We start from the raw sequence: 22,684 nt of genomic DNA, 5'->3' as shown, positions 1-22,684 counted from the left end.
CTCCAACTTTGTTCCCTATCAAGATGTTTTTGGCTGTTTGGGGTCTCTTACCCTTCCATAGGATTTTTTTTTTTTTTTTTTTTCTTTCAAACAACAAATTTCTTCTCTCACAGTTCTGGAGGCTAGAAGCCTGGAATTGAGGTGTCAGTAGGGCCATGCTCCTTCTGGAGACTCTAAGGGGACAATCTGTTCCTTTCCTTATCCAACTTCTGGTGGCTGTTGCATTTCTTGGCTTGTGGCTGACTCTCCTTCTGCTCCATCCTCACATTGCTTCTCCTCTCTGTGTCTTTCCCCAAGATTTTTTTTAAATCATATTTTTTATTGTGGAATATAACATATATACATAGAAGTGTTAACTTCCCAAGTACAATTTAACAAGTAGTTAGCAAATTTCAAAGACTGTTATGGGTTACAGTTCCACAGTTTTCGTTATTTCCTTATTGTGAAATATAACATACATGCAAAAAGGTGATAACTTTCAAAGTACTATTTAACAAGAAGTTATATAGGAAATTTCAAAAAATGTTATGAGTTTCAGTACCATAGTTTCAGTTATTTCCTTATTGTGAAATACAATATATATATATACAAAAAGGTAGCTTTCAAATTACAATTTACTAAGTAGCTATAGAGCAGATTTCAAAGAATGCTATGGATTACGTTCCACCATTTCAGTTCTTTCCTTCTAGCTAATCTCGTACCCTAGCAACTAAGAAAAAGAAAATTATATAGAGATTCAGTATTCATAATACTTTGTTAAATTCCATTTTGTCTTTTGCTACCCCTTCATCTAATTTAGTCACTTGCTCGATCTTCCTGGATGTCTAGGCAGTGACCACCCTAACTTGTTCATGTTGAAAAGGAGTGTCGACACTATGGGAAAAGGGGGCACATCTTGTTGATGTTCTTGAAGAGGTTATTCCTCTGGGTTTTGGGACTTAGCTGGCATAGGAGTTCTCTGGAGGATTTCAGTTTCTGAAGAATAAACTTAGTCTCAGATAGGGATCCAGGTTTTCTTTAGGGTTTTTGGGAATACTGTTGACTTGGGCTTATTGTACTGTGGCCATTTGGCATGTCTAGCTGAATCTTGCATAGGAATAACCTCCAGGACAGCGTCTTGACTCTGTTTGAATTCTTAGCCACTGAAACCTTATTTTGTTGCCTTTCTTTTCCCCCTTTTGGTCAAAAAGGCATTCTCAATCCCTTGATGGCAGGGTCAGGCTCATTCCTGGAATCCATGTCCCACGCCGCCAGGGAGACTCATTCACCTGGGGGTCCTGTCCCACTTCGGGGGGAGGGTGATGAGTTTATTTGCAGAGTTGGGCTTAGAGAGAGAAAGTCCTCATTTGAGCAATAAAGAGGTTCTCTGAAGGTGACCCCTAGGCATTATTGTAGGTGGGCTTACCCTCCCCTTTACAACCGTAAGTTTCACCAGAGCAAGCCTGAAGATCGAGGGCTTGACTTATGAAGTAGGAGGTTCCTAATTTCACATATCATATGTTCTGTTTGTGATAATCAATCAGTATCTCACATTATCATCACTTAGTTGTACAGTCCTCATCACTCTCTATTTTAAACAATTCTCATGTCCTAAAACACCCCATAGCTCTTTTCACCCCTAATTATTTGTCCCTAGTATATGTGTGGTATTAGTAAGGTATTCCTATTAATTATAGTCCCTAGTGTGCAGTAGGTAGATTTTTCCCATAAACTGTTGTGTTGTCAACACTCCATACTAGTGCTATACCTTAGAAGTATATCATGCAGGCACCTATCTATAATTGTTGTACTGATTTGTGGAATATATGCCTTTAAACAACCCCTTTCAATCATATTTGCCTTGTATGAATTTGATGATTGTTTTTTTCCATTTCTGCAAAGAAGCCTATTGGAATATTGTTTGGGATTGCATTAAATCTGTAAATTGCTTTGGGTAAAATTGGCATTTTAACAATATTTAGTGTTCCAGTCTCTGAACACAGGATGTCCTTCCATTTATTTAGGTCATCTTTAATATCTTCTAGCAATGCTTTGTAGATTTCTATAGAAGTCTTTTACACCCTTGGTTAAATATATTTCTAGGTATTTGATTTTTTTGATTGCTATTTTCTTATCTTCTCTTGGCATGTAAAACATCAAGTGTGTTTCCCGAGCTACCATTAATAACAAAAAACACCCCTATCACAGGAAATTTTGAGGATGTGGAGGTTACCTCCCAGGAACTGTGGGCAAAGATGAGCCACATTTTTGTTATGCTACAGACTCAGTAGTGGATTCTTTCCTGTCCTCCTCCTGTCCTTAGAAGGGAGCTGTTGAGTGGAAAGCAAAAGTGGTCAGTTTGTCAAGGAAGAGGCTTGTGGGAGTGCCTTGGTAATGTTAGGTTCGTCTCTGTATTGAAGTTCTCACACATCGAGAAAGTGGCTGGTAGGTTGGACTTCACTAAGCACAGGACAGATAACAGGTTGGAAAGAGAATTGCAAACCATAACCTTGCTAGTAGAAGAGCTGGCTCACTTTCAAGAGTGGAATGGTAAGAGAATGTTTGCTGAAGAAATGAATAAGTAGAAGTTTGTGGCATCTGATGCATCAGAGTCTGTGCAAATAACAAATTTCTAATCTCTGCAAGTTTAAATTTTAGACAAAATATATATTGTAGTGGCAACCATGCCTCTCTCTCTGTTGCTTTAAATTGCTTTTCTATGTGTAGTTCCTTTTTTTTTTTAAATATTCTCTGTGGCTTTTAATGAACCCGTGGAATTTGAGGAATGTTTCTCTGTAGAATAGAAAAATGCGTTTTCTTCCTAAGCAGGCATCCCATGCTTATAGATCCAAAGCAGCTGCAGGGCTTGGCCAGCAGAGCCCTGTATAGCATCGCAGGTCATGAGAGATGGCTTTTAAGGAAGTTCATGCTGCTTGTTGATCTGGATGACACAGTTCAGCAGTGTTCGGAGGTAGAGGGTAGGGGTTAGGAATAAGAATGTTGTTTCAGTCAATCTGCAAATATTTATCATTCTAGATACATGGGGAGATACAAAGGAGACTGAAAAAGTGGTCAAGAGCATGGAATTTGTAACCAGTCTGTGTGTTTGAGTCCTAGTTCCTCAATTTACCAATAATTTGCACAAATTACTTAACCTTTCTATACCTCAGCAGCCCCCTTTGTAAACTAGAGGTAATCTTAACTACTGCATAATATGAGGCAAAGAGCTTAGAACTGCCCATGGCAGGTAGTAGGACCTCACTCAGTGTTAGTTTTCCTGGTCATCTGTTGTCATGACCATCAGCATATGGTTCACTGGTGGGTTGGACTTCACACGTGCACATGTGAATTGTGTGCACCTGCGAAAAGTCATAAAGATATAAATAAGGTAAAAAAATGCAAAGTAACAAATAGTTGAAAGACAGAGGTAGCACTTGCTGTAAGACTTTGCTCACTCGTTCATTCGTTCAACAAACTATCCTTGAGCACCTGCTCTGGGCAAGGCTCTGTCTTATGGGAAGATACAGAAGGAGAGGCAGTCGAACTTAATAAGAGTCAGGCTTAGGGTCTAAGCCCTGGTTCCCACCCCCTTACAAGCTGCATGTGAATGTGGGCAAGCTATTTAAGCCTCTGCTTCAGCCACTCTTGCCTTCAGACGTTGGACAGGTCTGGTATTAACTTTAGTGTTTCTGCTACGATTTGTAAGCAAATTGCTGGTCCTCTAAGCCTTGTTTTTCTCATCCTCCAAATGGAGAAAATAATAATGTTTTCTCATGTTGTTGAGAGGATTAAATGAGAATGCATGTGAACTGCCTGACACATAGTAAGATCTCACTAAATGGTAGCTGCTATTATTATTATTATTATTATTATTATTATTATTATTATTATTATTATTCCATCTCCAACTGCATAGTCCCTGTCCTTAGAAAGCAGTGGACCTACTGGGGAGGCCAATTACACAGTAATCTAAGCCAGTATATATTAAATTGCTCTGCTGGAGACTTAGGCATAATGCAGTGGGGTGCACAGGAGGGAAGCCATTCATTGCCTGTAGGACTCTGGGAAAGCTGTTATGCAGGTAGCTTTTGATCTGGCAGGATTTAGATTGGTGGCATGGGCTGGGTCATCACATTCCAAGTCTAATGAAGCCCATGATGGAAACAGAAGGCTACAAACTGGCAGGGCATTTGGGATCGTGTGGGGCCAGATGATAGAGGCTGCTAGTGCATGTCAAGGAGTCTGAACTGTAGTCTGTATTAGATCCCCCTCCTTTTCCTATTTATAGTCTTTGAACCTCTGGGTTAGTTAGTCCTTTAAACAATCTAGAGCTGAGAGAAGAGAAGTCAGTAGTCATTGGAGATTACTGAGCAATGACCAGCCTCTAAATTCACCTCATTTTAAGTGAATAAATTTTTTGCCAGTGTGAGAAAATGGATTTTTGGAAGACACATCCATGAGTAAGTGTTTGAATTGTTTGCTTGGAAGTAAATGAACAGCATTATCATTTATAGATGAGTCACCTACTTGGGGTACCTCACCACTGGGCCCCTTGCGGTGACTTTCCCTGGCAGGGCTGGTCGGGTGTTCATATTTTGTGGATGGGAATTAGGAAGCTTTCCTTCCTTCTTGAACCATAGCTGCTCTTTTGCCTCCTTCCTTTGCTTTTGACTAGCTATAGGCTGTGTTTCTTCTTATTGTCTCTGTTTCCTCTCCTTTCTGTCCCTTCTCCTTTGCTCTCTGTGCTTCATGCTTTGGACTGCCAATCCTTCCACCTCTCCAGGGCTGTACAGCAGCCAAGGAAACCTAGGGCCTGTCAGTTGGCCTTGGTGACAGATTTGGGCATGGAAAAATGGGGCAGTTCAAAGTGCAAATCATGTTCTTAAAAGAAGAAACTACATGCTTCCCCCACCCCTTATGTCAGTTTCAACTGATAAGGAGAATATTTCATGATCTTTTTTCCCTATAATGCTTGTGATTATTTTCTCCCCAAATATGGGAATATGGTTATTTCTTGGCTCTCTGTGATTATTAATTTTTCCTTTTGTTTAATCTTAAGATATGTGGGGCTCTATGTGAACAGTTATTCCCACAAAAGTCTGAAAAATAAGTTGGCTGCCTTTGCTCAGAATCTGCCAAATTGTTAGATTTACATATTTCCTTGGAAGCCAGTAACCCATAAGTCCTGAACAGTCATTTAAAGGGAAAAATAAGCAAGATTTTTGCATTATTTTGTCTTTGGAGTAAAAAGCTTGCTTGGCTTTCTTTTGGGTTCTCTTACCAGTTAATGGCTGCTAAATGATTGATGTGAATATATATCTCAGACATATTTAAGTGGCTCAGAAATTGTCTTGTGTAAACAATCATATAAAACAGTGGCTGTCTTCTGGCTTTTTGAGGACGGGGATCCTGTCCTCTCTTTTTTTCCCAGTGGCCAGCAGAATGCCTAGCACAGATTAGGGGCTCAGTACATACTTGAGAATGAGTGACTTTCATAGCTGGGGGAGAGAGAGATGTAGTTGCATCTTCTAGTCTATTCCTTCAAAACTGCTTCAGAGATATGTTGCACTTTTGGGTTTAAGTTAATTAAAAAATATTAAGTGCTGAGTATGAAAAGGGCCTTCCACGTGGTCCTGTCCTTTCCTTTGCTTTCTGGCTGGTTATTATTACACTTGCAAATGGAGGTGCAGAGGAGAACATGCAGAGATAGTCTCTCCAGAAGAGAGTATACTACACATTTTGGTTGGGGGGGTTGGAGTTGGGGGTGCAGGGGATGAGGTTGGTTGGGGTTGAAAGTAGCTTGTTAAGAAATGCAGATTCCTGTGTTTCAATCCCAGAGATTCTGACTTACAGGTCTGAGAGTGGGGCCCAGGAACCTGCACTTCATCCCAGGCGATTCAGATGCTGTTGGTCTTCTGGTCAGTACTAACCTGAACCAGGGGTCTGTAAAACTGGCCAGCAAGCCAAATCTGGCCTACAAGCTGAGAATGTTTTTCATGTTTAAAGCGTTGTTTAAAAAAAAGAATGCACAACAGATCATAAAGCCTAAAATATTTACCATCTGACCATTTCTTGTGGGGTGGTCAGGAAATTAGCGTGTAGCAGTATTAGTCTGTGGCTGTTGGTAGGTTTACCCATGTTTTTTTATAGCCTGGTTCTAGCCTGGTTCCCTTTCGTCTTCACTGCTTTGCACATAGTAAGCACCTAATGCATTTGTTGGATTGACATTAAATGACATTATTTTTCTTTTTTAGGTGCTGTTGAATTAGAAAACTTGCCCTTAAAGAAAGATGCCTTGAAAGAACTGGAATTACCATTTGAAGTCAAAGCTGGTATGTGGAGCTAAAGGAAAGGGAGGCAGTTTTGAGTTTTCAATTGTTTGGGACCTGAAAACTGAGCGCTCTTGAGTTTGACTCTGTTTTACCAGGAAGAGGGAGGATGGGAAGTGTTAGAATTCAGACTGGTTTTAAAGTGTGTTCTCTAGGCCGCTTCTAGGAGGATGACTGTGGGATAGTGGTGGGAGGCCAGGTGACCCCCCAGACCTACTGAATCAATCTCTGAACTTGCACTTTTGGTAAGCACTTCAGGTGATTCTTAGGTTTATCCAAATATAAGAGCCTCTGTTCTAGATAACAAGGGTTCTTATTCTCAGAGAATTTATTTATAAATATTACTGAAAGCCAGTTTATTCTGTTGAATAAGATGGGTCTCTGCTTGGGTTTATTTTCTGTCTCTGCCATTTTCTGATTTTGTGACCTTGGACAGGTTACCTCACCACTCTGTCCATTCTCTCATCTTTAATGAGGAGAATAATATTCCCTACACCATAGGGTTGTTGAAAGGAATACATGAGTTAATGCATTAACACTGTTCATAACAGTGCCTGGCACACCCAGTAGATACGAGCAGTTATGTTATAGGAGTTCTGCAGTTACTAGGTTGGGTGAGGAAACAAGAATTGTCGTAACAAAAATATTTGCTAATGAGCTGATTATTTATATATAAAATGAGTCCCTTTTTAGACACCCCTCATCAGTAGCCTGTCATGTCAGCCAGTCTTTTCCTCATTTGGGGGGGTACTTATATACAGTAAAATGCAAATCAATTGCTAGGTGATGTACAATAGAAATACTGCAAAAGATTTAGGCTTTTTTGAAGTCAACTCAAATTGCACAGCAAAGGCACTGACAAATTAGAATCTGAAAGAAACCCTCAAGGCTGGTAGCACTATGGTACTTCAGAAAGAGAATTATTTGAATATCAAAGGATTAAGAGAAGTTCTTGGGAAAAATTGAAGTTTTCTAAGATCTTTGCAACCATTTTTATGCTTGTTCTGCAAAAATTAAATGAAAAGTAATAGAAGTTATATTATGTTGTCATGTAGCTATCAGAATATTATGTATCTCCCCTAATTAATTTAGGTTAGAGTTACAATTGCACTGATTTTTGTGAAAATTGGTATGTGGTTTTAATTACAATATAAATTTTATTAAATATTTAAAAAAACTTATTTTCTTACTGTATTGGGTTCGCCAGAGAAATAGAACCATGTGTATGTACATATTTATATTACAAGGAAATGGCTCATGTAGTTGTGGGTGCTGGCAAGTCCAATTTCCTACACAGATTGGAGGCTGGAAATTCTGGGAGGTGTTGTGTTGAGTCTGTAGGGGAGGTCGGAGAAGTGGAGGTTGGAGTTTGAGGCAAAATTCCTTCTGATCCTTGAAAACTTCAGTTTTTGTTTTTTAAGACCTGCAGCTAATTGGATTAGGCCCAGCTACATTGCTGAGAGTAGTAATCTCCTTTGCTTTAGCAGTGTCAATTGATTGTGGATGCTAAGTCCATCCACTAAATACCTTTACAGTGATAACTTGGCCAGTGTTTGACCAAATAACCGGACACCGTAACCTAGACAAGTCGATATATAAAATTAACCATCACACATACATTTTAGTTTCATTTTTCTACATAAAATCCAAATCAAATTTTTTTTTCATTGTTGTGAAATTTCTTAAGTTGGTACTGGACTGCACAGCTCATCACTTGGTACTGGCGTTAAAAATACCACTTTTAATGATATTCTGTTATCTTAAACGTAACGTATCAATACCACTTGAATTTTAGATGTTAGGGTAATGATCACATTCCGGTAATACCTGCTGCTTTCAGAGGTAGAATTATTTGTGCAGAATGGACCTTTGGGGGACCCGTTTGGCCATTGTGCAATATTCCTGGAGTGGTGGTGACTTTCCTCTTACTAACTGAATTTAAAGAAGGTTTATGTTCTAAGAGGCTTGGCTAGAAATGGTAGAACTTGGGAAATGTGTCAATTCTGCGAGCCATCTCACTTTTTCTTCAGCCCAGGTTTTCCAGGAAGAGTCAGACTTCTTTATTGATAGAGTGCCACTGCAATGTTACAGACGTTTCAGTTTGTGCTGAGTATGTTCAGATTGGACATATTATAGGCCTGATAACTCCCCCTGAGTTCTTATCAACCAGCCAATTAATAATTAACACAAAATGAGTTTTGTGCCTGTGGATTTGTGTCAGTGCTGTGGGAGGAAAGGCACATCAAGGAAGTTAAAATGTAGTCCAGCTGGGAAAGAGAGTTTCCAGAGGAGAGAGGTTATATTTGGTGTGTTGAAGTCTCACTGAATTTTTTTTCCACTTCTAATTCATTATGCCTCCTTCTTAAAGATCTCAGCCTACTAATCCTTTTTTCACATGCATGAGAGCCTGTGGCCTGTTTTCTTAAATTAAAAAATAAATGATTAAAGTAATACATGCTTCTTAAAGAAAACTAGGAAAATACTGAAAAATGGAAAGAAGAAGAAATGTGTACAGGCATTTAACGATATTCTCCTTCCCCCAGGCTTGATTGGAAAAGTCACTCTTCAGATTCCCTTTTATCGCCCCCATGTGGACCCTTGGGTGATCTCTATCTCCAGCCTTCACTTAATTGGAGCCCCTGAAAAAATACAGGATTTCAATGATGAAAAGGAGAAGCTGTTGGAAAAAGAACGCAAGAAAGCACTACTTGAGGCCCTGGAGGAAAAATGGAAGGCAAGGCAGAAATCCTTTTAGCTGTGAGAATGGTTGCGCCGACACTCAGTGAAAGAGCAAAGGCGTTAGATTCTGCTAACACTGGCTCTTTTCCTTTTAGAACGAACGTCAGCAGAAAGGGGAGTCCTATTGGTATTCAGTTACTGCCTCAGTAGTTACAAGAATCGTGGAGAATATTGAAGTAAGTTCTGTTGACTTTTATAGAGGTGAAAGGGATTTCTCAGGTTTAAATTTGTTTCACTTCTTAGTTGCTTATTTCGTGTGGGTTTAACTGGTACGGGAGGGCCCTAGAGGGCTGGCTGCTCAGGTGTGCCCTTTTATGGCTGTGCTGCAAGGAAAACCTGAAAAGCCAAGTCCTGGTCTCAGTGGTAGACACAGGTTCTTCTTGCTTCGGCTAGCCTGAGTAGGAGGTTTTATTTCCCTTCCATTTCACTTACTGTACTTTTTTTTGAAGTTGGAGTCCTTCTTGCTGAAGGATATACCTCCCTCAAAGCCAGGTTCCCTAAGCCTTATTTCAAGGCAAGTCGCTTAACCTCCCTAGTCTCAGTTTCTTTCTTTGTAAAATGAGAGAGGTTGGACTACATCGATTCTCGGTGACTAGTAAATAGTGAACTGCTCAATGAGATATTTCATCTCTCCTGATGTATTTGGTGGCAATTTGGTGAGTTACAGAGCTGGGGCTGTTGGTCACATTTTCCACTTGAATTCCAATTTTGTTTTACCCTCAAAAAACAGATATACTCTAATAGGATCCACACTAATTTTCATGAATGTCCTAAGAGTTAGCCCACAGTTGTTATGTCCAAGGTGACACAGACCAGATGTGGTCAAGGTATACCACTTCCCCAAAAAAGACAGTAAATGGAAACTGTTGGTTTCATAACTTTGACAAAAAGATTGGTACATCGGAGATGACTGCTTTGAATTCTGTTTGGTGGGTTTTTCTTTTATCTGCCTTTGAATTTTTATTCATCATTATTATAATTTTTATGTTTAATAACAGTTTTATGGGGATGTCATTCAAATACCATAAAGTTCATACTTTTAAAAAAGTGTACAATTTAGTATTTTCACAAAATTGTACATTGATCACCACTATTTAATTCCAGAACATTTTCATCACCCCCAAAAGAAACCTCATACCCAATTAGTAGTCACCTCCTACTGCCCTCTCCTCTCAGGCCCTGGCACCTAGTTTACCTTCTGTCTCTCTAGATTTGCCTATTCTGGACTTTTCATATGAAAGGAATCATACAGTATGTGGCCTTATGCGTCTGCCTTCCTTCACTTAGCATGATATTTTTGAGGTTCATCCACGTTGTAGCATGGATCACTACTTTGTTCCTTTTTATTTCTGAATAATATTTTATTGTATGGAGATACCACATTTTATTTATCCATTCATCTGTTGATGGACATTTGGGTTGTTTCCACTTTCTGAATTATGAATAATGCTGCTATGAACTTTTGTCTGTAGCATTTTGTGTGGACATATGTTTTCAGTTCTCTTAGAATAGAATTGTTAGCTCGTATGATAACTCTATGTTTTCATTTTTGAAGAATTGCTAAACTATTTTTCCAAATGGCTGTACCATTTTACAAATGAAGGTTCCAATTCCTCACCAACACTTGTTATTATCCGTCTTTTTGATTCTAGCCATCCTAATGGTTGTGAAGTGGTATCTCATTGTAGTTTTGATTCCCTAATGGCTAGTGATGTTGAATATCTTTTCATGTATTTATTGGACATTTGCATATCTTATTTGGGGAAATATATATCCAAGTTCTTTGGCTAATTTAAAAGTTGGTTTATTTTTATATTCCACTGTTGAGTTGTAAGAGTGTTTTATGCATTCTAAGTACTAGTCCCTTATCAGATATATGATTAACAAATACTTTCTCCCAATTCTGTTGATTGTCATTTCACTTCTATTATTATTTTTTAATTATTGACGCAAAATGCCTTTTCTGTGGCCCCCTGCAGAAGCAACGGAAAATAAATAAATAAATGCAAAGTTTATATGCACTGCTGATATTCCTTGTCCCTGTGCTGGGACATAGAGGTTAAGATTAGTATAACACAAGAGAGGGAGGACCAATTATCTGCAAATGACAGGATTACTCTAAGTATTTCTGAAAGGATTTAATGTAAGTATTGTAGCTCTCTTCTTGAAATAGCATCTATTGCAGAGAAACATCATTTGTATCTAGTTTGTGATTATAACTCTTCTAGGAACTCGTAGGGTGTTGCATATATGTGTGGTGTAAGTGTTTGTATGAAATGCCTGCTGTGGTTTACTGTAGAGGCTAAGGGGCAGTTTGACCCCTCCCTGTAGTATTCAACCTGCAACAGTCATCTAAATGTGTTTTTCTTTTTTCTCCCCTTTGCAGTTAAAAATTCAAGATGTCCATTTGCGCTTTGAAGATGGTGTTACCAATCCTTCCCATCCTTTTGCATTTGGCATCTGCATTAAGAATGTGTCCATGCAAAATGCTGTGAATGAGCCTGTGAGTATGAAATATGATTGTAGGAAAGCTGTGGGTCTAGGGAATTGGGCTTTGCCTTTTGTCATGTTGTGTATATGAGATTGCATTCTTTCCCACTACTTTTTATAAAGGTGGGCGTGTATGTCTCGTTTCTGTATGCTACACGTCCAGTTTGCTGAAATTGGGAGACAGTTAATTTTCTTTGACCTCTGGTTAACTCACTCATCCATTAAATGTAGGCCCAGTTCTTTCATTTATACACAGAGAAACTGAGGCAGAGAGGATTTCATCCTTGATTTTCTTCTCATACTAGCTACCTGCGCTGGGTAAGCTCATTCTCCTGCATAGCTTCAGCAGCCACCTGTGAATGTTTGCTATTGGCTTCCAGATCTTGAGTTCCATTCTCCATCACTCTTCTGACCTTCATATTCATGGTTTTAAACAACATGTGGGACGCCTCTGTGATACCTTAAGTTTTTCATAACTGAAATGATCCCATTATATTCCATCTGTTCATTTTGCCTCCTGAAACCAATTCTTTTTCCTATTCCTTAACATGTTACTGGATGATAAGTACTTAAACAAAAGCTAACATCCTTGAGTGCTTTTTTGTGTCAGGTACTATTCATGGTGCTTTACGTGATTTAACTCATTTTTTCTCATTTAATTTTTACCACCACTGTTACCTTCATTTTACAAATGAGAATTTATAGAGATGAGGTGAGGGTAGAGCAGGTCTTGAACCCAGGTGGACTGGTTCTAGAGTAGGGGTTGGCAAACTGTGGCTTGCGGACCATATCTGGCCCCTCACCTGTTTTTGAAAATAAAGGTTTATTGGATCACAGCCATGCTTATTCATTTATGTACCACAGTGGCAGAGTGGAGTAGTTACAGCAGAGGCTGTATGGCCTGCAAAGCCCATTTACCCTCTCTCTGGCCCTTTGTAGAAAAAGTTTGCCACCTCTGCAGCAGAGCATGTGTTCTTTTTTTTTTTTTTTTTAAATTCTTAATAGACTTTATTTTTTAGAGCAGTTGTATGTTTATAGGAAAATTACACAGAAAGTACAGAGTTCCCATAGAGCACTCCCCACCATAGACAGTTTTCCTTATTATTACCATTTTGCATTAGTGTGGTACATTTGTTACAAATGATGAACTAGTATTATTAGAATTATATTATTAACTAAAGTTTATAGTTTACATTAGCATTCACTCTTTGTGTTGTATGAATCTATAGTTTTTTTCTTTTTAAACTTTTTTTGCGGTAACATATATACAACATAAAATTTTCCATTTAACCACTTTCAAATATACATTTCTGTTACGAATTACATTCACAATGTTGTGCCACCATCACCACCATCCAGTGCCCAAAATTTCCATCACTCTAAACAGAAACTTGGTACCCATTTAGTAATACAGAGCATGTGTTCTTACCCACTACCTTAATCTCTATAAGCCTTCTGCTCAGTTTTCCATTTCTTATGTCTCAACTTCCATATCCATTGGGGTCCCAATGTCCTGTCAGTTATTCCTGCAGAATGTCTTCAATGTGGCTCTACCTCACTGCAGCTGTCTTACTTCAAGATCCTGTTGCCTTTGTCTGGGCTAATGCAATATCCTGTTCTGTGACCTCCTTACTCCCATCCCTGGCTGTTTTTATTCATTCTATGCCAGTGCTTCCCAACCTGTTCCACATCATGATACACGTAGAAAAAAGATAGTGTTTGTATTGCACTATGGGGCAATGGATGTGCCTGCTTGGGCCTAGAGGTGACCAGCTCAGAGTTACCAAATATTTCCAAAATGTAACTTGATACTATAAACTTGATCATTATCTTGAGACACTCATTTTCTCTGGCACACCATGGAGAAGCTTGGCTTTAACCTGTTGCCAGAGTTTTCTAAAACACATACCTGATCCTGGGCCATGCCTATATGAAAACCTTCAGTGGCTCCATGTCCCTTAAACTATGAAGTCCAACCTCCTTGGTATGGCATATAGTTCTTTTCTTGGTAACATTATATGTTGCTTTTCTCAACACTTAACTAACTCCCCACTCCAAATTTGTATGTGTCACTTGTACCAATAATAATCCTCCCACGCCACACACAGTGTTCAGTTGCACAGATGTAGTCACTGTCCCCTGAAGATGTCAAGCCTTTTTTATTATTGACTCCACTGTTCTTTGGAATGTATCTCAGTCCTTCCCACCCACCCCAATCTTTGCCTGAAACGTACCCCTCTTTTTACATGGTGTCTGCTGTGTTTGCTCAAAGCATCTTATATATTCTTCTGCTGCTTCCCTCCACTTAATTAAAAGTATTTATTTGCATATTTGTATCCCCTGCTAGCTAGATTTTAAACTCCGTAAGAGCAAAACTATGTTTTAATTCAGTTTTGTATCTAGCACCTTGCAAAGTGCCTGATACATGATTCTTCACGAATGATTGTTGAATGAATGAATAAATTAGCAAATAAAGTCATCCTATTTTCTTCCCTGTCTTTCTTACCTCAGGTGCAGAAATTAATGAGGAAAAAGCAATTAGATGTGGCTGAGTTTAGCATCTATTGGGATGTCGACTGCACTTTACTAGGAGATTTGCCTCAGGTGGAGTTACAGGTATGATTCTGCAGAGAGCTTTATTGCAACACAACATTGAAATAGGTTGGTGTAGGGTCCCTGCCACGTAGGTTTTTGTTCTTTGTGTCTCTGATTCCCATTCCCATCCCTGCCCCCTTTTTCCACAGGCATCCACTTGCTAGTGTGCTTGCTTGAGGTACTTGATGTGTGTAACTTTGAGCAACTTAAGGTGTTTTGTTTTATGTATTTTAAAAATTTATAATGTGTTACATATTTTTTGGTTTCTTACTTTTTTTCACTTAAAGCTGTGCTTTTAAGATTGATCATGTTGTTGTTTGTACATGTAGTTTATTGCTTCAGGCAACTGCATCTGGCTCCACTGCATGTGTCCAATGTATTATAGCTGTCCGTTCTCATAGCCACTGTGCATCAGACATCCAGATTTTAAACGAGTAAAGAAGCAGATCTGATTCTTAAAGAAGAGCTTGCTGTTTACATTTATAAGTTCACCTTCAGTGGTGGTAATTAGGCTGTGGCATTCCTTTAAGAAATACTTAGTCATTATATGGCATGAGATATAACTATTTGTTAAGGGTAAGAAATAATCTCAAAGTAACCTTTTTATGAAGTACTTGCTTTGCCTTGCATGCTGTTGTACAGATGGTTTTTTTTTGCTCATTTCCATAAATAAATGCTATGTATCCATGTAATAGAATAGTATGCAGCTCTATAAAAATAAAGATGAAGGTCTTTATATATGGATATGTAATAGTCTCTAATACACATTAAGTTTAAAAAGCAAAGATGAAACAGCATAGATACCATTTGTGTGAGAATGGTGGGAAAAATCCTAGGAAATTATGGATTTGCCTGAATATGTGCAGAATACCTCTAGAGGGACACGTAGAGGCTGGCATTGTAGATGCCTTGGGGAGGTTGACTGTGGCTGGGGGATGGACATAGCAGGGAGGCATTTCAACTTTTTTGCCTTTGTAATTTTAAACAATGTGTTACCCATTAAATATAAATTAAAAAAAAACTAGAGAGCTTTAGATTCCTCAGTTTTATACTGTTTATACTGTTTTTGGATTCTGATATGTTGTAGGTTAGATAAAATACTAACATACAACTTGATCCCATAAAAATTTGCTATAATTCCACAGCCTGTAGCTTAGCTTGACTATTTGTGTCATAAAACCCCACCATTAAAAAAGAGTGATTACCAGAAAAAAGAACAGTTGGAACAGAGGAGATTTTTATTGTGGCCCTCAGGAGGCCATGGGCAAGAGCATGGAGAGCCGCAGTCATCACTACATCCTGGAGCCTGTGTGTGCATCTGCCCTTTTGAAGAGAAACTGCTCCAAAGAGCCCCTGCGGTCTCGGCACACTCCCCGTATGGAGTGTGACATTCAGCTGGAGACCATCCCCTTGAAACTCTCTCAGGTACCTACACTCTGTCCTCCCAGTGGTTTATACTCTCACCAGTCAGGCTTGTAACTGGGGAGAGGGGGAGGTAAGGGAAAAATGTCCATAGAAGGCACTGATTTTTCAGAGTATTTTTAGTAGGAAAGGTAGTGTGTGTGAGACCAGATTCTCTCTATACTAAAGTTGTGTTAAGAACAAACACCACTATTATATAGTTGAATTGGGTTGATCTCAGGTTGGTTTTGATTTGATGTTTTTAATTGCTGAGCAAAGGATTCAAGAGATACAGTGAATATAGATATATAACCATCTGTTCAGAGAGAAATGCCATTCAGTGCTGATAGTTTGGTCTTTCAGTTTGAGCTGGATTTCATGTCAGTGGCTTAACTAATATGAATTGTTCTTTTTAGATATGTGCTTTAACTGAGTAAAAGAAATGAATCAATTCTAACCTAGTATCTCTTAATCTCTAATAAAAAGCTGCAATATCGACAAGTCATGGAATTCCTCAAGGAGCTGGAACGAAAGGAGAGGCAGGTGAAGTTCCGAAAATGGAAACCAAAAGTGGCAGTATCTGAAAAGTAAGAACTTTTAGATTAAATATTCAGTATAAAATACATTTTAGAACATGGTCTTTTTTGCACAAAAATCAAAAATATGCCTCACCATCTTTTCATGTGGTTAGAGATAAAAGTACAGTTGAACTTTCTGGCAGTTAAAATGCCTTTCCTTTTGTTTATCATGGTTGCTGTTCTTATTGTATATTTATTTGGGGTTTCAGGTTTATTGTTAGATTGAGTGTAGCAGAAATCAGAATACCTTCTTCACCTCATTTAGCAAGTAGATGGTGTAGCCCAACTGGGATCTGGCTGTGGTAGTAAATACTTTGCAATATTCTTTGAACCTACTTCCCTATGTCTTTTCTTCCAGATTATTTTGGTCAATTAATTCTATAGTAAGCTTTCTAACCTCGATAGCAGAAATAAATCCTCTTTTCACATTGCAGTGATAAACTCAACTAGTCCAATATATTCAGATCTTTTAGATCCTGTGTGTTTTTATGTTCTTTCTTAGGAATATTCCATTTAAAATATTCCATTTAGAATCTTCAGTAGTGAAATCATTGCTAACTATCTTAAGATGAGATCTACCTCACAATCATCACTTGATTTCTGTGTTAATGGAGGGTACTGACATTGTGGATAATTCAAACCTAGTGAATACTATATTATCATTAATATATAAATTGAGGATCTATCATTTGATGTTTTTTGGCAGCAGATCAGCTTTCCCCATATCTTGAGTTTAGCCTGATATTAAAATGAGCTTTTATCCTGGTGGCATAAACTGATAACTAACAAGAGAAAAGATATCTCAGAAGAGAAGTGGGTGTTTTGTGAGTTGTCCTGGATTGGATACCCTTTTAGTTGCTTTTATCACAAGAAGTAATTACATTATTATGCAATATTTCAGCTGCCGAGAATGGTGGTATTTTGCTTTGAATGCTAACTTGTATGCAATCAGAAAGCAGAGGAAATGTTGTACCTGGGACTTTCTGTTGCACCGCGCTCGCGATGCTGTGTCTTACACTGACAAATATTTCCACAAGTTGAAAGGAGGCTTGCTGTCCGCAGATGACAAGGTGAGTGGGCTGGGCATGAGCAGCAGTTTCAGAGTGGGGGTGACTTCCAGATGGCAGTGGTGACTGTGCACACAGCTGTTGCCTTCTATTCTAATCTTCATTCAGAGGACAAGGTGGTTCTCTCAAAGACTGAAGCAAATGAAACCTGTGAAAAAGTAAAATCCTTTGCTAAGGATCATCATTTTACTGAACAGCATTGGTCTCACCAGGGTCAGAGCTTCTTGAAAGACCATAAGCCTTGCTTTGGCCAGAAGTGCCCTCTACCCTCTGCTACCCTCTGTAAACTGTGTCAGTGCTGGACAAAATTTGACTATTATGATAGCACATGTGTGTCAGTCATATTGTTCTTTGCTCCCTCTGTACTTACCATTAGTTCCAATACCACCTAGGGAAGGCAGTAGATATTGCTTTGTTCCCTGGTTTGTTTTGGTTTTGTGAACATCAATTTTTGGAAAAGCAATTTAGACTGTCTTCACTATTTTGGCTTAGGTCTTTTAATTAATGGTCTCTGAATTAACCATTTTTTTAGTATTATGATTCTGGGAAAAGAAAATCAAACCCTTCCAAGCAAAAGTTACTCTCTCTTTAGCACCTCACTGCGTGGTGACCAGTAGCAGTGCTGAATCTCTAGGTGTTGTCCCTCTCATGTAGGCACCATGAGGCCTGGCCCACTCCCTTTGTTAATGCTCTCATCATCCGTGTCAGGCGTGGTTACTGAAATAGGAGCCTTATTAAAAGAGTAGAATAAACCAGGTGTTCTGCTTTGGCCGATTTTCTTAAAGGCAGAGGCAAGGATATCTTGAAATAGGTTGGTATAGGGTCCTGCCATGTAGATAGAGTTTACTTCCTCACCTCAGTTATGCTGTAAATTCTCTTGGTAGATAGATAGAGAGAGAGATATCTAATATAATTTAATCTCTGTCTCTCGAGAGAACTTACAGTTATAACTGAGGTGAGGAAGTAAACTATCATTTTTCTTACTGTTAGGATAAAAGAAACACTCTGGGATAGCTAATTCCTACATTCTTTTTTTTTTTTAAATTTTGCATGTAGCTGATTAATACTGCTCTTTCCTACCATGGTTCTGGCTAGCATTGTTCATTTGCTTGCATGAAACAGATTATAATGACCGTCTTCTTGCTTATGTCCTTGTGAAACAGAAAAGGGCTAGAGGCCTACACACTTGTTTTGCAAACTTGAGCCATCTGGAGGTGGGAAGAATAAAAATTAGCTTACCTACTTTGATAACTGAGGTCACGAAAAGTACTCTGTAAACTGTGTCAGTGCTGGACAAATTTCGACTATTATGATAGCACATGCGTGTCAGTTACCTATTTAAAACTAACTACAGTTCTTTGCTCCCTCTGTACTTACCATTAGTTCCAATACTATGAACTTGCTGGTGATGCTTTTTAGATCAAGTAAAGTCTACCAGATTATTTTAAAAAGCTGTTTAAACCAGAAACATAGTAGTTAGTTTTAGAATTAACTGTTCGTCTTTATTGTTTCTTGACCTAAAGTGGAAATGTTGGGGGCTTAGATAGATTCCTACACTGTTTGTGGTGGTTTGTGGGGGTGTCCAGTTTTTCTGGAGTGGTAACATCTTTTTTCTTTGTTTTTGTTTTCACCCAAATAGGAGGAAATGTGTCAAATTGAAGAGGAACAGAGCTTTGAGGAATTGAAGATTTTGCGTGAACTGGTTCATGAACGATTTCGTAAAGAAGAAGAACTGGCAGAAGTAAGGAATCTTCTCTGGAAAGATTTGTTCATATCCCAGCACACTCTGAGTGCTTCTGTTTTGATATGCTTGTGCTTCTGTGTGGGACAAACAACAATGAGTGGCATATCATAGCTGCTTTCTGTCTTTGAGTACTCATATTTGTTCATCTTTTGGTTGACACAGAGTCTACGAGAACCTCAGTTGGATTCTCCGGGAGACTCTCCTGGACACCCAGACAGTAGTGGAGGCAGCGGGATGCTGCAGTATCTTCAGTCTTGGTTTCCTGGGTGGGGTGGCTGGTATGGACCACAGAACTCTGAAGGGAAACCAGTTGATGGGCTGTCGGCAGAGCAGCAAGAACAGTGGATTCCAGAAGAGATCCTGGGTAAGGTGGGAGCTGGCCTTCACTTCTCCCCCTTGGCTGTACTGAAGAGAGACACTTAGTAAATAAAAGTCCGTCTGTTATTTGTGTAAAGGCCAATGGTATTTAAAAAAAAAGCCGTTTGGAAAATAGTTTGCCTCATGTTTGTAGGGAGAGGCAGAGAGAGGAAATATTTTGAGAGATATTGTTTGCAATTCCATTACTAGATGTAAATATTGGTACAGTTTTAGGTAGATTGAGTGGCATCTATTGTAAGGGAACTACGTTTGAGCAACTTCAAAAATTTTAAACTCCGAAGCTTGAATACCAGTCCAGAGTCATTTAGATCTGCACTGCCCTGTACGGTAACCACAGCCACAAGTTGCTGTGTAAGTTTAAATTAATTAAAGTTAAATAAAGTTTAAAATTCTCTTCCTCAGTCGCACTAGCCACATTAGCCACATTTCAAGTGCTCAACAGCCACACGTGGTTAGTGGCCACTGTACTGGACCGTGCAGATACAGAACATTTGACTGTCTTGGATAGTGCTGCTTTATACTGTACTTTATCAGGAATCTTAATTTCCTCCCTGGTTTGATAACGAGTTGATAAGAGCCCACAAAACAGTTGGGGCCATTTTACATTAGCGAATGAAACTGACACCCACAACTTTGAAGTTCTTCCCAAAAAAAGGGAAAAACAAATAATGCCATCATAACTGTAATCAATGTGCTTGATTGTGCTATTCTTTTCTTGTGTATTTTTTCTTAAAGTTTTTTCTCCTTTACCATTTAGGCACCGATGAGTTTTTTGATCCCACTGCAGATGCCTCTTGTATGAACACATATACAAAACGAGACCATGTTTTTGCCAAACTGAATTTGCAATTGCAGTGTGGTACTGTGACTCTGTTACACAGGGAGCAAGGAACGCCTCAAATGAAGGAAAGTGCTTTCATGCAGCTTGAGTTTTCAGGTACTGCCCGCAAAGAGCTACCTGCTGCTAGTTATCCACGTGCCACTTTACTTGACTCTTTTTTTTGTGACTTTGAATTAATGGTATATAAATAACTACCCAGGTGTTGGTTTGAGATCTCACTCACATTTTTATTTCAGCTTATAAATCAGCCACTTATCTGAGGTTTTTCAGTTTAAGAAGGCAAATGACAAAAAAAAAAAAAAAAAAAGCTAGTTTGTTTTACTTTTTGACTTCATAATCTTTGAGGACTGAGTAATTATAAACTTAGTGTGAACTAGCTGATTGCTTGGGCTTAATTTAAAGTGCTTTTTAAAGTTTAAAATTCATTCTACTTGGGAAACCTCTAAATTACTTGTAAATTCATATAGATAGAAAGTTTTACTGTTCTAATTTCAAGGAAAAATGGTTCATGGTATCTAGTAGTTCTCTGTAGAACATTATATCTAATACTTTTAAACACTTTAGGCTATCATGGCATAGTATCAATTCATATTTATTTTTTTTAGATGTAAAACTTTTAGCAGAATCTCTTCCTCGAAGAAATTCCTCCTTGCTTTTGGTCCGACTGGGTGGACTCTTTCTTCGAGACCTGGCTACAGAAGGAACTATGTTTCCCCTTCTGGTCTTTCCTAACCCAGTAGGTACCACAGGGGCATGGTTAATACATCCAGGTGGTCTGTCTAAGGCAAACAATAAATAACATTGATTTGATTCATTCTGACAACTGATGATCTCGAGACAGGCTGGTTTAAAAACAAAAATTGAGGTTAGATAAATTTTTTCAATTTGTTAGAAAGCAAATGGTGGCAAGATTTGTAGCTGTATCTTCTTTCCCTCCTGTGTGGTAGCCACCGTGGAGTATTTTGTTCTGATTTAGATGCTTAAATAAATTTTGAAGAAAATGCCACTTGTTTCCTGCATTTCAAGGTCAATGTTTGAATTTCCTCTGTATCTGACAGTCATTTTCATGCATTCTGACCTTTAGCCCCTGATAGGAAGTCCTTTCTTTCCAGAGTTCCAAGAGAAGTATCTTAAGTTTTTGTGTATATATAATTTTTAATTTATAATATAATTTATTAATTCTAAGATTTTTGATCTTATCTTACAAAATTGGCAAAACTGGGTCATATTAGTTTACTATGTAGCCGTCTACTCGGTCCATTACCTTTTTTTTTTTCAAGCAGACACCACTTTATCCAAGCAATCAAGTGTCACCAGTAATTAGACACATAATTCTTGCCCCAAACCATGACTTCAATCTAATAACGAGAAAACATCAGACATACCCAAACTGAGGAATGCCCTGCAAAATAACTGGCTAAAGTGTCAGTTATAAAAGACAAGTCTGTCCATTACTTTTGCAGGGGAAAGATTATGGAGAGGGCGAGGAAGCACAGTTAAAATTTGAAAATTTGAAAAGCCATCCATGTTTAATATTCATTTAGCAATCATTCATTTAAAGTGCCAAGTGCATAGTAGCATACTGCCAATGCACAAGAAAAGATGTGGTTTTTACTAGATTGGGAAAAAAAGAGCAAAACTAGAGCGCAATCAGCCTGCAAGTACTCAGGTGTCAGGTGGGAAGTGTGGTTTGCTTCGTTGGTGCTAAGTGAGAATGATGGTAAAAGGGTAAAATGTGAAGGTGGGTGTGTATAGTAAATTATCGTCTCTCCCTTTGACAAATATACATTTTGTGTGTATTTAATAGCATAAAGAAGTTGGCAGAGTCTCTCAGTCTTTTGGTCTCCAAACAACATCTTCAGAAAGAAGTGATCATTACCCCGGTAATTTGTCATATGTTCTTAAAATAATCTTTAAAAATAATCCTTAAAAATGTTATTGTTATGGATCAGTTGTCTGTGATCAGTATGGAAGGGTGTCTCCCCTTTTGAGCACAGTGGTTCTGTAGGATCCGTCTTTGGCTTGGAGGCAGTCTGCTGCTGTCCTAGTTGACTGTTAGCCTGGGTGTGACTGGGGCAAGTGCTCAATTCACAGGGCCTTTGGGTCTTTGGTTTCCATAATGCAAGCAATTACAACAACCCAGTTTTCAGAATTTCTGTTGAAAATAAAAGAATTAATCCCTGTTAGGCTCTTTATTGTGTAAGATGTGCCATAAATGTGAACTAATTAGAAAATAGAAAAGGTCTTTTGTCCACAAATCTTTTACAGGTTTATGAAGAAAAGATCATTTTTGCTGTGCTCCATTTTCTTTGTCCTGTTTTTCCCCTTAGCTGCCGATCCAGATGACCCTGTTTTTGAGATGCTGTATGAGAGAAACCCAGTGCACAGCCATTTTGAGAGGCGGCTAAACGTCAGCACAAGACCCTTGAACATTATATATAATCCCCAGGCTATTAAGAAAGTGGCAGACTTTTTCTACAAGGGAAAGGTTCATACCTCAGGTTAACTTTTTTGTTTGTTTTATCTTATGTTACTTTTTAATT

The 22,684-nt window shown here is 38.5% G+C and overlaps 1 protein-coding gene across 1 annotated transcript in view; it reads left to right on the top strand.

The window, feature by feature from the left end:
* The window catches only part of VPS13D (vacuolar protein sorting 13 homolog D), a 303,465-nt gene that overhangs the window by 12,306 nt on the left and 268,475 nt on the right, over positions 1–22,684 (top strand). The window contains 14 exon segments of the mRNA XM_037828496.1: positions 6,234–6,311; positions 8,852–9,042; positions 9,143–9,223; positions 11,434–11,550; positions 14,049–14,153; positions 15,387–15,557; positions 16,020–16,120; positions 17,013–17,181; positions 18,818–18,919; positions 19,085–19,286; positions 20,058–20,237; positions 20,747–20,877; positions 21,949–22,024; positions 22,472–22,642. Of these exon segments, the coding sequence (XP_037684424.1) occupies positions 6,234–6,311; positions 8,852–9,042; positions 9,143–9,223; positions 11,434–11,550; positions 14,049–14,153; positions 15,387–15,557; positions 16,020–16,120; positions 17,013–17,181; positions 18,818–18,919; positions 19,085–19,286; positions 20,058–20,237; positions 20,747–20,877; positions 21,949–22,024; positions 22,472–22,642 (1,875 nt within the window).

The sequence above is a fragment of the Choloepus didactylus genome, chromosome 2 (genome assembly GCF_015220235.1).
Source record: "Choloepus didactylus isolate mChoDid1 chromosome 2, mChoDid1.pri, whole genome shotgun sequence".
Classification (NCBI taxonomy): Eukaryota; Metazoa; Chordata; class Mammalia; order Pilosa; family Megalonychidae; genus Choloepus; species Choloepus didactylus.
The sequence above is the reverse complement of the archived record's forward strand: the minus strand, read 5'-3'. Positions and strand labels throughout refer to the sequence as shown.